The 12790-nt window shown below is 52.9% G+C and overlaps 1 protein-coding gene across 9 annotated transcripts; it reads right to left on the bottom strand.

Annotated features, from left to right (window-relative positions):
- Window positions 1-291: 291 nt before the first annotated feature.
- Window positions 292-11106, bottom strand: KCNA2 (potassium voltage-gated channel subfamily A member 2). 9 transcript variants are annotated; one of them, XR_014950177.1, is made up of 3 exons: window positions 9595-10176; window positions 4765-9052; window positions 292-4734 (listed from the first exon to the last, which is right to left on the bottom strand). XR_014950177.1 is itself a non-coding variant. In XM_085561433.1 (3 exons), the coding sequence occupies exon 3, from the start codon at window positions 7824-7826 to the stop codon at window positions 6327-6329; it is 1500 nt and encodes a 499-aa protein (XP_085417559.1). In that variant the 5' UTR covers window positions 7827-9052; window positions 9595-10076; window positions 10968-11091; the 3' UTR covers window positions 292-6326. The 9 variants fall into 9 exon arrangements, 8 of the variants coding, with proteins under 8 accessions (XP_085417559.1, XP_085417563.1, XP_085417561.1 ...); XM_085561433.1 differs by adding an exon at window positions 10968-11091 and having other exon boundaries at window positions 292-9052; window positions 9595-10076; XM_085561437.1 differs by lacking the exon at window positions 9595-10176 and adding exons at window positions 10232-10729; window positions 10968-11088 and having other exon boundaries at window positions 292-9052.
- Between the last annotated feature and the right edge of the window lie 1684 nt (window positions 11107-12790).

Below are 12790 nucleotides of genomic sequence, written 5' to 3'. Positions count from 1 at the left end.
ACCCAGGGTCCAGCCCCTTCCCCTCTGCTGGTGTCACCGCTGGAATTTTTTGGAGCAAATCCCACAGGAATGCTGTACACATCACCGAGACCCATCAGCTCCTCCTCCCAGGGGTTTTCGGGACTCTGCCCTTGCAGCCTGGCTGATGGTGGAGCACAAACTGATTTCCCCTGGTTCAGGTTGCTTTTTTCTCTTCTCACAGAGGGTTTACTTGTAGAGAAAAACATATCAAAAACATAATTACTTGTTCTTTTCCTCTCCCACCCTCCACAGAACCGATATCAAAATAACTCCTCAATAATATACATATTTATTTTCTCTTAATTAGTGCCGATATTTACAAAAATTGTGATACTCTGTGAAGAATAAATTATATACACTGATGATAAACCAGACAGCAAATGTTCATTTGGATATGTATGTACACAGCTCTGTATACCTATATACAACGGGCAGCCTTATTGACTCGGGGGCCCCCAGCCCCTTCCCACACCCCCCTGGCACCCCTGGCTGCCAATAAAGCAGGAATTTCTATAAACACTGTGCAATTCAGATCCAGCTGGTGTCTAAAGTTGTGTCTAGCAAATGTATGGTTAAATGATTTGAAATTCCCACGAGTCCTCCTTTAACAGTTTATAGGCCTCGCTCCATTCCTGGTCTCATTTCTCCCGTAACCATGGAAACAAAAGGTTCAGCTCCAGCATCCTTAGGATGAGTCCTTCTTGGATTTCCTCTTCCTATTGATTTGCTCAAATTAGGCACCACATGCAGGGTTGATCCAATACCCATTTTTCCCCTTGCACTCCGGGGATGACATTGGAGGACAAGAGCACGGTCTCAAACAGTGAGGGAGCAAGTGCAAATGGCTAATTACATCTTATAGGCAGCAGAAAAAAATTAAAAATCATAATAATCACAAAACCAAACCCCAGAAGAACAACCCCAAGCTCAGGACAGGCAGGCAGGGCTGGGGAGAGGATGTGGTGTGTCCATGTGCATGGACCTGGTGTGGTTACACGATGTCCAGCAGCTCCTACAAACCAAACCATCCCCTCTCTGGAGGAAAAACATGAATTAGGGATTTATCTCTCATCATGCATAACTGGGCTGGGGGATCCTGTCCCCGGGTGTAAATCAGTGCTGTGCTCCCAGGGCAGCTTCACCCCTGGGTGGGCCCTCTCCCCCTGGTGGGATGCAGCAGGATCAGAGCATCCATTTCTGAGCAGGGGGTGAATTTTGGGAAGCCAAATGCAGAAACATCACGGGGACACCGAGGCCAGGGGTGCTGACAGGGCTGGGGAAAGGCAGTGCCTGGTGCTTGGGGGCAACCCTTGTCCCCCCTTGGGGCTCCTGGCAGGGGCAGCAGCTGGTCCCCAGCAGGAGGGACCAAAGGATGTGTCACGTGGAGAAAGTCAAATGCTGCCAGGGGGCTGAGGAAAAAGCCACAGCCTTCGTTTGGGTGCAAACCAAAATGGTTTGGGGCTGACTCCTTCTTTCCTCAGCCCACTTCACCCCTGCAGCAGAGTGACCGGTTCCCATGAGGGACCCACCCCAGATAATTCCATGGACAACCATCCCCAAGGACGTAGACCTTGGGATAATGTCCCATGGTAAAGATCTCGAAAAAAGGTGTCAAGGCCAGGCTGGACACTGCTTGGAGCAACCTGGTCTAGTGGGAAGTGTCCCTGTCCATGGCAGGGGACAGAACTAGGTGAGCTTTAAGGTCCCTCCAACACCGTTCCAGGGCTCTGTGATAACACCACCCTGGCCCCAGAACAGGAGCCACCACACTGGGGCCAAAAGTTGCCATAGTTTAAGAGACTTAAACCCCAACATTACAAACAATAACCCCAAAGCCCACTCGGTGCAGCACAGCACCTGCATCTCAACCAAATCCCTTCAACCCTGCTTGGCTTTCCCAGCACAGTCACAGTTGGTTGTGACTGGTGCAGGCTGGGATTTAGGGCTGGGAACAGAGGCACTGCAAAGCTGCTGTTTGCAGAGGGGCTGAATGCCACCAGCCCCTCAGGATGCTTCCACCCCCACGGAGAGATCCAGATTTTCCCTTGGATCCATCCCCAAGTGTATTGCAAGCTCTGGAAAAGCTACAAGGCTTTGGCAGCACTTCCAAGGGCTGACCCAGGAATTATCTAATAACAAAGCAAGGTCCTTCCTGAAATACCTCCTCCTCCTCTGTCTTTTTCTCTCCTTCTGTGTATTTATGCACAAATATGTCCATATTTATACACCCACGTGCCACACTCTCACAACGCCAATCTAGAGATCCTTTTCTTCTTATAGCTCAGCATTCAAATCTGTAGGACTTTGACACAGTCACTGCAGAGATTAATTTTCCCAATAAAACATCGTCTCCAGAGTGATCATTTTTTCCTAATCACTTGGTAGCATCCAGCTGGTACATGAGCCTCACCCCACTGCCCCCAGCAGATATTCTGGAAGATTTGAAAGGGCTGATGGGCTGCCTGCAGGCTTGGGCACGAGGTTGGGTGTTAGGAGACAACTCGCTCTGCAATCACAGCTTTCCATCTCTCCAAAACTGTGGCACAGTGGCTAAAACTAAAATAGAGGTGCTGCCTCCTCCAGGAGCCAAGCCAGGAGCACCTCCACAGACCAGAGAGCTCCAGTTTTCCATTCCAGGCCTGGAGAGAGGGAAATGGCTCCTCAGGAGGAGGGAAGGAACCAGACTACCTCTGTTTAGGGGCCTGATGGACTCTAACACAGCTATGGGACACTCCTCTTTCCCAGTCCCTAATTTAGCATCCTCAGTCTGAGCCACTTTGCAGCTCATTTTTGCACCTTTCAGAGTCAGGAGGAGATTGGGATGCTCAGCATCTCCACAGAAACAGGCCCAGACTCTCTCAAACCTCATTCCTTAAGAAAAAAAAAAGAAAAAAAAAAGAAAAAATATCACAGTCTCCTCCTGAAAAACTGGTTCAAGATCACATCAGTGAGTCAGAAGCAAAGCTAGAAATAGCACTAGAGCTCCGACCTGCAGGCACAAATCCCATTAAAAGCTGTAGGGGAACCATTTCTCTGGGCGAGGCAGAAGTCTGGACCCCTCTGCTCTGTGCAGCCACGGCCCTCACTGACCCTGCCCTCCCTGAGCCAAACACCTGAGCACTGACCCTGGGCGTTTTCCTTGTGCCCCACACAAGGGCAGCTCACCAGGGCTTTTTTCCCCCAGGAACATCTGCCAGGGGCAGGGCAGGAGGTGCTGGATCTGTCCTGGGAAGGGACTGGCTGTGCTGGCCCCTGCCATGGGCGCAGCCATCACCTCCCGTCAGTGCCAGCAGCAGGGTGGCCTCCTGCTCTTCATCCCCATTCGACTCTGCTGTGTGGCTGTGGAGCTTCCCAAGGCAGCCAGGAGATCAATCCCCCAGCTTGGAGACCGGGTTTGGGTGTTTGGATCCTGCTCCCGGATCCACTCTCCTCTCCTGCCCGGCCCTGGAGCCCCACAGGAGCACCATGCCCAAAACCCCACCTCCCCAAAGGAGAACCTCACCTTCCTCCTCACCAAACCACCACAACCACAGCCAAACACACACCCAAACACACAGCCAAAGCTTTGGCCAGCGCTGCTCCAATCCACCCCAACCCCACGTGGGTGTTCAACAACCGGACACTTCTCAGAGTCTCACTGAGTGCCAGCATCCTCCAAAGAACCTGCAGCAAAACCACCAGCAAAACACCTCAACCCTGACCAGGAGAGGGATCACCTGGTGGCACCCAGAGGTCCCAGCACATCAGGCAGCTCCCCTGGGTGAGCCCATGTCCCCACAGAGCCACCACGAGCCGGATCCATGGAAGTTGGCCAACTGCCCTGGGAATCGTGCCCGAGCCAGTGACTCCTGCCAGCCCTGTCCCACCCAACAGGATGAGCTGCAGAACTCAAGATTTATTGCTTTTGGTTGTGTTGGCTTTTTTGTGTGCGTGGTGAAGGGGCTTAAGGGTCTCCCATTCCCAGGCTGCCTCAGCAAAATGGGAGTGCAGGATCCCCAATACAACAAAATCCAATTAACAGGCTGGGATCCCTGAACCCAGCACAGGGATGCTGCTGGTCCTCTGCCCCACGCAGAAACAGGGACTGCCATGCACAAACCACAGACACTTGGAATTAATTATAGCCAGGCCTCAATCAATCAATCAATCAATCAATCATCAATCAATCCAATAAAACTGAGGACTGAGTCCACCCAGCCAAGCGGAGCCCCATCAGCACAAGATGGATCCTGCTCTGGAGTGGCATTTGGAGCCATTGCTGTAGATACTTTAGCACCAGTTGGATTCTTGGCAGGAGCTGGGGTTTCCTCTCTGAGGAAGGAGGGTCTGGCTGAGCCCTCCCCAAGCTCCTCGTGCTCACCCTTCATGAAATGTTTCAGGGCTGATCATGCCCCAGTGCAGCCTGAATTGACCCTGACTGAACCCTGCTCCACAGCCCAGCGAGGCTTTGCTCAACCACGACCTTGGCAGAGATTCTCCTCCATCTCCCCTGACCTGGAAGAGGAACAGGCCACCTCTCCCTGCGGATTGCCAGCAATGGGGAAAACACAAGCAAACCCACACAGGGGTGGGGAAAGCAGGTGAGGTTCCCCACGGACCAACAGCTCTCACCCAACCCCAAATAACACTGGGGATGAAGAAGAGAGAGAACCTCAGGCTCTCTGCACCTCGACCCACTGCTCTTAAACATCCTGACAGAAGGCAAAGCAAAGGCTCAGAGTTGCCAGCTCGGATCCAGGCCACCTCAGCACCTGCCTGCTTCATCATAAAGGAATAAACCCCAGCCCTGAGGGGTTGAAAAGGAGCTTTCAAGCCCAAAGCACACCTTGCCCTGGTGACCCCATGGGCTCCGGGGGCAGGCCCCTGCTCCAGCCCACGTCCCAGCACCTGAGCAGCCCCGAGCTGGGAAGTCCTCGATACCCCAGGTGCTCTGTCTGCTGAGGACTCGGCCCTGTAGTCGCTCTCTAAATATCTATACACACACACACACAGGAATTCTACAGGAACAGCTGAAAACTGCTGAACAAACAAGTCAGGAGAGCTGGAACCTGCTATTCCACCTGCTCCTCGTGCCCTCTCCGATCCACCGTGGTTTCTGCTCCTGACACCACGATTAATGACTAATTACTCGCCCCATAATGAGCACAGGTGTTTAACTTTCAGCTCACCTTCCCCGGCTTGCATTTGTCAGCTCTTGTGTCTGGATGCTCGGACACTCAGGCTTTGCCTTGTTATCTCTCAGGCTTTGCACTGTTATCAATCCAACTGTTGTCAGCACACGCCTTCCTCATCCGGTTTTTAACCATAATGGAGATATTTTTAATTCCCATGAATCTCCTTCAAGCCACCGGAGAATCTATAAACACTATAAACATGAATACTGTATAGTCTACTAAGAAAATATATATTTGTGTGTGTATTAAATATTCAGATTCATGCAACAAATATCCATGCAGCTGTACTGTATTACTGGTTAAATTTCACTGCAGTATAAATATATTATAGGCCACAGCATAGTTGCTCCAGTTTTATATATAGATATAAAAAAAATGCTTTTTCCAACTCATTTTCAATGTGTCAGTGGAGGTGTCTTTGGTGATCCTGGAAATATCGATGATGGAAGTGTCATCTAAATAAATAAATAAATTCCAAGCTCTTGATTTATTTACTCGTCCCTCCCGATGCCTCGCATAGAAAATTTAAGACTTAATAAATAATGTGCCGTCACACTAATTATCCCTCCCCTGGGCCTCACACTGGCACACTGCAGTGGCTGAAACTATTGCAGCATGCAGCATTTTCAGTTATGAAACACGAGCCGGGCGCCGCGTTCGCTCTCGGCTTTCCCGGGGCAGGAACCTCAAACCCTCCAGCAACCCGGCCCCAGGGCTGCAGCCACCCTCCAGGAAGTTCTGCCTGACCTTTCCCTGCTGTTCCCTCACCTGGGAGCTGCCTGTCCCCCAGGACAGGGACCAGGATTCGTGACACCCCGGGGTGGCCCGGACCTGCCCCTTCCATCCCCATCCCGCTGCTCCAAGTGCCCGTCCCCTCCGTGTCTTTGGAAACCCACAAGCCTGGGGTGGGAGAAGTGCAACAAAATGGTTTTGGATTTGTTGGGTTTTTTTTTGCACGGATGCTTATTCGGTGCAGAAATCAAAGGTTAAAAGTCACTTACACAGCTATTGCTTCCCATGCAGAACCAAATATACACCGTAGAAAATACTGTATTAACTACAATGCAGAGCAGCACTCAATATCTGCAATTGTTCCACTTCAGCTTTAAATACGGGACTAGATTTTAGCGACTAGACATCGGTTAGCATTTTGGTGATATTCACATAGTTTGTGTTAGCTAGGGTGCAATTGGCTGTCTTCAAGTTCTCCTCCCTGAAATCCTCATTGCTATTGTTTACACCTTCCTGGATCTCCATATAATCAGACTTACTAATAGTAGAGGCACTTCTGCTTTTCTTTAGGTCAGGGGAAGAGGGGATCTTTGGGCAGCTGGTTACTTGCAAATATTGAGCCTGCTCCTCTCCCTCGGTCTCCCGGTGGTAGAAGTAATTGAAGTTAGACACTATGACGGGCACTGGTAAGGCAATCGTTAATACGCCAGCGATGGCACACAAGGAACCCACGATTTTCCCCCCGATGGTCGTGGGGACCATGTCTCCGTAGCCAACAGTCGTCATGGAAACCACAGCCCACCAGAAGGCATCGGGGATGCTCGGGAACTGGGACTCGCTCTCGTCGGCCTCGGCGAAGTAGACGGCGCTGGAGAAGAGGATGACGCCGATGAAGAGGAAAAATATCAAGAGGCCCAGCTCCCTCATGCTGGCCTTGAGAGTCTGTCCCAGGATCTGCAGCCCCTTGGAGTGCCGGGAGAGCTTGAAGATCCTGAAGACCCGCACCAAGCGGATGACTCGAAGGATGGCCAAGGACATGGCTTGCTGGCCCTGCTGGCCGTCCTCTGGCTTCTCGGCCAGCTCCGTCCCTAAGGTGATGAAATAGGGAATGATGGCTACGATGTCTATAATGTTCATGATGTTGGTAAAAAATCCAGCCTTGCTGGGGCAGGCGAAAAACCTCACCAAGAACTCGAAGGAGAACCAGATGATGCAAAGTGTCTCCACGATGAAGAAGGGGTCTGTGAAAGAAGTGGACTGCTGGTACCCCATGCTGCTGTTGGAGTAGGGGGGATGGCTCAGCCCGCTACCGTGAATGTCTTCGTTCTCATCCCGAAAAATGGGCAACGTTTCCAGGCAAAAGCTGACGATGGAGATTAAAATCACCATGACAGAGACAATAGCTATAATCCTGGCAGGGCCTGAGCTCTCGGGGTACTCAAAGAGCAACCACACTTGTCTCTGAAACTCGTTCTCGGGCAGCGGCCTCTCCTCTTCCTTGATGTAGCCTTCATCCTCCCGAAACATCTCCATGGCCTCTTCCCCCAGTTCATAGAAGCGGATCTCTTCGGAGAAGATGTCTAAGGGCACGTTAACCGGCCGCCGCAACCTCCCCCCGGACTGGTAATAGTACAAAATGGCATCGAAGCTGGGTCTGTTCCGGTCAAAGAAATACTCGTTCCTCAGAGGGTCGAAATATCTCATCCTCTTTTTGGGATCCCCTAGCAAGGTCTCTGGAAACTGGGCAAGTGTCTTGAGCTGCGTCTCGAAGCGCAGCCCCGAGATGTTAATGACCACCCTCTCACAGCACTCATGGTCGGTCTCAGGGTTGTACGTGTCCTGCGGGTGACCGGGAAGAGCTGCAGCTTCATCTGCAGGATCTCCAGTAGCAACTGTCATTATTGGGCTTTAAAAGAAATCCTTATGCTAAACTCTTCCCAGCGCCCGGTGGTGGGGTCGGGTTCAGGGCAGGGCTACTATCCTGCAGAAGGACAGGTACGTAGGTTTGGAAGAGTCTCATGAAAAGGCGAAGGGATGAAATAAAAACAGAGGGAAAAAAAAAAAAAAGAAGAAGAAGAAGAAGAAAGAAAATCGCCCCTGCTGAGAAAGAGAGAGATGGAATAAAGTTGGTGGGAGGAGAGCAGATCCCTTCTCTAGCACGTCTATCCCCTTCCTGGAGGGGTTAATTTGCCTTCCTTGGGACAGAGTTCAACAACTCCCATCTAAACCCAATAGGTGGAACAGAGAAAACACCTGAGGAACCGTCACCTGTTCAAAACCAGCATGGAAAAACTGGCATTGGTAAACCTGGGCTTATTTTTTGGCTAAAAATAAAAATTCTAGTTAAAAAAAATAAAGAGGGGAAAGGGAAGAGAAAGGAAGGAAGAAAAATAATCCCATCCAGCCCTGAAGTGGCGAGAGGACCCCGCGGGGTGCAGGGCTCAGCTCATTTCCAGGCATGCAGCTAAGGGTTAATTAACATTTAACCGTGCGATCTCAGGCAATCTACCCTCCAGGAAAGCTCCAGCTCGGCTTTTAAGTTTAACACCTTCCCAAGCCTCTTTCCCTGGTGACATGCTGCCCTCCCTGCCTGCAGCCAAGCTCTGCGGCTGCCGGAATGTGGAGCCGGTTCCGGCTGCCCCGCGGACCACCGCAGTCCCCCTCCTCGAGCGCTGGTGTCCCGGCTCCTGTCATTCTCTGCAAACCACCATGGCACACAGAAAACAAATCACATTACCTGGAGAAGCCAAATCTTAGTGTCTCTTAGTAACACCGATTATCTGACCCTGGGGAAATCCTAGAGAGAAATACAGGCTTCCAAGATCCCCATAATTTCCTCTCTCTTCAAAGTTAAAAATAATGGTGAGTCATCGTAGAAAAAGGAGAAGGGGCATAAGAGGGGTTAGATTCCCAGATGGTGGAAGTCAGGTCTTGTAATGGTTTGGACTGGAGAGAGAGAGAAAGAGAGACAGAGAGACAGAGAGACAGAGTCTTCCCGGGAGCTGTTGCAGATCTGCACTTCAGGGCAGATGAGCGTCTGTCTGATGCCTTCGGTAAGACGGCGAAAAGCTGCTCAGCTCAGCAAAACCCGATGTCCCCAGTGTCCTCGGGAGGTGTGGCATCGCCTGGAAAAAACACCGAGAAGGTAGCAAGCCGTGCGGGTTCGCCAGGAGCATCCGCAAAGCCGCGGCTCCCGCGGGCACCCGCTTTCCCCGGCCGCGATCCGCCCGCCCAGCCCGCACTGCAACACGAGAGAGGCGGGCGAGAGCGGCCGCGCCGAGGCGGAGAGAAGCGGGGCGAGCCCCGCGTCCCCGCGCCCCGCTCAGCCCCCGGGGCCGCCTGCCCGCCGAGCCCGTGCCGGCGGACGAGCGGGGGGCACCGGCGCAGCCCCCCGCCAGCCACGGAAGGTTCCCGGCCCCGCCAGCGCCGGGAGTCGGTGTCACCCACCGGGCACGGCACCCACGGCCGCTGCGCCGCGTTCCCCCCGTGGCTCAGGAGGCTCCGGCTTCATCCACCGGAGCGAGCCCCCCGCCGGTCCCGGCTGTGCCCCCGCCAAGGCCGGCAGCCCCCCGCTGATGGCTCCGAGCACCCTCGAGCACCGGGGACCCACGCCACCTTCATCCCCCCTCCCCATGCTCCCGAGAGCCAACCCCCCCGGCCGACCCACCCCCGTGGGAATTCCACTCCGTTGGGTGAAATTTCTGGTGGGGATGTTGAGGCTCATGTCCCCGGTGGGCGCCGGGTCCTCAACATCCCTGCTCCCGACGAGCGCTCCTCTGGATCATCCTGCATTGCCTCGCACCATGGAGATGCTCAGCCCGGAGAGGGCCAACCAACCTCTCATTCTTCTGCCTTTTTTTTTTTTTTTTTTTCCCCTCCCAAATGAAATAAAAACCCCTCTAACCTCCCTTCTTCAGCTCCAACTCGACTTGTCTACTTTGAGCCAGGATTACAGAACCGGGCAGGGGAGGCAGGTGGAAAATAACCCCGCGGTCCCAATCTCCTCGGCAAAGATTTCATCCATCTCCAGGCCATTTATGCCTGTTGGTTCCTCTCTTCATCCCCCGAGGTGTAGATATTGCCGCAGATCCCTCTTTTCTTGGAAATTTCCCTTCTCCGTGCAACCCTCCTCTCCCTTCTCCTTATGCACTAGAAAAAATAGTACAACCCTGACGAGGCTTGCAGCATTCAACTGCTTCTCTTAACCCTTTTCTGCCAGGCCCAGAGGAGAGGAGGTCGTGTTTGTCCCAGTTTTTATCCTTTTCCTGCATTTTCTCCCCACCACTTGCTCCCCAGCAACTCACCGAGGAGTTCAGCTGGATTTGACCTTCCCTGGCTCCTCTGAGCATCACGCCAGAACACCACAAACAACATCTTCCTGCTGCTGCAGGAAAGATCTGGCAGCCACAAACCTCCATCTCACCAAAGATCAACCAACCTTCAATGGTTTATTTATTTATTTTAATAAACACGCCGTTTTCCTCCTGCCCATAAACTCTCTCCTCCCCTTTCTCCCTTCCCCAAACACCCCAGATTTGTTTAACAGCACAGAAATTTTTAGTTTGTTTTCATTTAACATGTTGATTTTTATTCGGCATGGGCTCTGAGCTTCTTCCTCCGGCTCCGAATCCAAGCGCTGATGCTCGGTGCTGGGCAGAGGGGGTTTCACAGCATCGGCTCAGTTGACATCACCCATCCCACCACTCAGTTTCTCCTACTTTCTCCCCATCGCTGCTTGTCCTGGCAAACAACCTCCGCGCCCCGTCAAGCATCTCCAGGGTTAATTCATGCCAATTTGGGGGCTGAGGGGGGGACGGAGGAGGTGAAGATTTGCCCCAAGCCCCTCCGTTTGCTCTCCGCCCGCACCGAGCACTGCAGGCGGCAGTCACACGATTTGGGGTCGTGTTTGCGACTGAAGCACGACTCCCTCGCTTTGCAGCGCTCCTGGCCAGGCTGTGTTTAAGCAGGAGAGCAGCGGGAAGAGGGGGAAAGATGCAGGGATGGGGTGGGGGGGGGGGAGAGAAAAAGGCACCAACTTACACTCGGCTCTGCAGTCAGGCATGCGGAGAATGCACAAGCAGCCGCTCTGCTCCCGCCGCGGCCGGCACCTCTCACCTACAGCCCCCCAAACTCGGAGTCAACCTCCGAAGGCAGCTCAGCTTCTCCATGAATATTCATAAGATTAATATGAGCGTCTTTCCCCCCCTCCCCACCTCCCCCCGCAGCTCTCCTCCCAAGCAGGAGACCTAGATTTCAACCACTGGGAAATAATCACATCCCTGGATACACGGTGCTGCTCTGCCATGCGGCTCCAATCCATCCCATGGTCTCGGGAACAGCCGGGATCGGCTCGGGGAGCCCTGGGGGCTGGAGAAACACCCTGCAGCTCCGGGCAAGGAGATGGGGCAGCACTGCACTTGCAGGAGCTGCCCTTGGCTGGAGTGAGGATGTGAAAAGCAATGATTTTATATCACTTTGCATTTACTGAGGTCCCTTCATGAGGAGACTTCTCCCATCCCAAAGGAAGGAGATGGCCAAGCTCCTACCAACATACAAGGCCTACGGATCAACCCCTGCCTTCAGGCACGAGCTTTGGACCACTCTGCCATCCCCCCACGGCCCCACAAGGAGCACCAAGGAAGCAACAAGTCCCACAAGGCTCCTGGCACCCAAGGCACAAGTGCTGGAGGAGGCAATGGGAAATATTTCTGTTCCCATACACAGCAGTCAGATTTGCACGGAGTTGCCAGAGCCAACATTGATCTCACCAGGGACACCCTGAGGTGGGATGCAGGGCCTGGAACACCCTGAACACCTGAGAAAATCAGTGGTGCTCAGTCACCAGGGGGATGTGGGGACATGGTAGGGATAAATCACAGTATTTTGGCTCCCTGAGGTGCCTGGAGCAGGGGGTGGCACAGACAGGCAGTGGGTGCAGCACTGGGAGATGTTGCTCCTCCCAACACCCCTCTTCACCTCGAAACAAAAGTTGCATTTTCCCAAGCCCTAGACAGATCCCAATATTGAAAATTAATGTCTAACCCTACAGGAAAACTGGGAATCCTTCCCAAGCAGCCCTTGCACGGTGGGTTTCCTTCCCATCCAGCTGGGCAGGAGGCAACCCTGGCCAAAGGTTTTTTATGTCAGCTGCACCATTTTAGCCTTTCCCAGAGGCGGATCTGCCATGGCAGGGTGGGTTGGATGCAGAAAATGATTTGCCCGAGGCTGATCCTTATGCAATATGTAGAAACTGAGGCTGGGCATGGAACAATTCAAGTGGAGCTGAATTTCCAACGTGCTCCTCCTGCTGCCGCCGTGTGAAGGTTGTGCAGAACCAGGGGGATTTGTCATCCAAACAGCACCAGCGCCGTGCAAAGAGCCAAACTCCCGTCTCCAGCAAATCAGGGGAATTTCTCTGAATTGAGTGACGCTCTCTCCTGATTTACTACCCTAATTGTGAGCTATTATTATCGGCTGTGTGTCTGCAGCCGCCTCCCTCAGCCGCGCTGACAGCTCCAGACGGATCCCAGCCTCTCGGAGAACCAGAAGAGCTGAGCTCTGCACCCACTTGGCTGTTTCACAAGGATTTAACAAGATGACGCCTCTCCTCAGTGTTATTATTAAATAATAATTTCCTCCTGAATTATTTCTCTCGTCTCAATGGATTTTATAGACACCCAAACTGGAATTCGTAGCCCGTCTGCGTGCGCGGTGCTGGGAAAAGCGCTTGGTGGGAGGATGTTCCAGGAACCAGGAGATCCAGTGCCCAGGGCGATCTCTCCTTGCTTCCTTTATTCCCAGGGATGCCCCCAAGGGCTGTTCTGAGCCTCTGTGGGTTTGCCACACAAATAGCAAAAAATAAC

This window comes from Lonchura striata, chromosome 26, assembly GCF_050655825.1.
Source record: "Lonchura striata isolate lonStrDom1 chromosome 26, ASM5065582v1, whole genome shotgun sequence".
Taxonomy (NCBI): domain Eukaryota; kingdom Metazoa; phylum Chordata; class Aves; order Passeriformes; family Estrildidae; genus Lonchura; species Lonchura striata.
This window is presented reverse-complemented; position numbering and strand designations above follow the sequence as displayed.

Coding starts and splice junctions, on each gene's coding strand:
- KCNA2 (XM_085561436.1), bottom strand. CDS start 7,826: ATGACAGTTGCTACTGGAGATCCTGCAGATGAAGCTGCAGCTCTTCCC.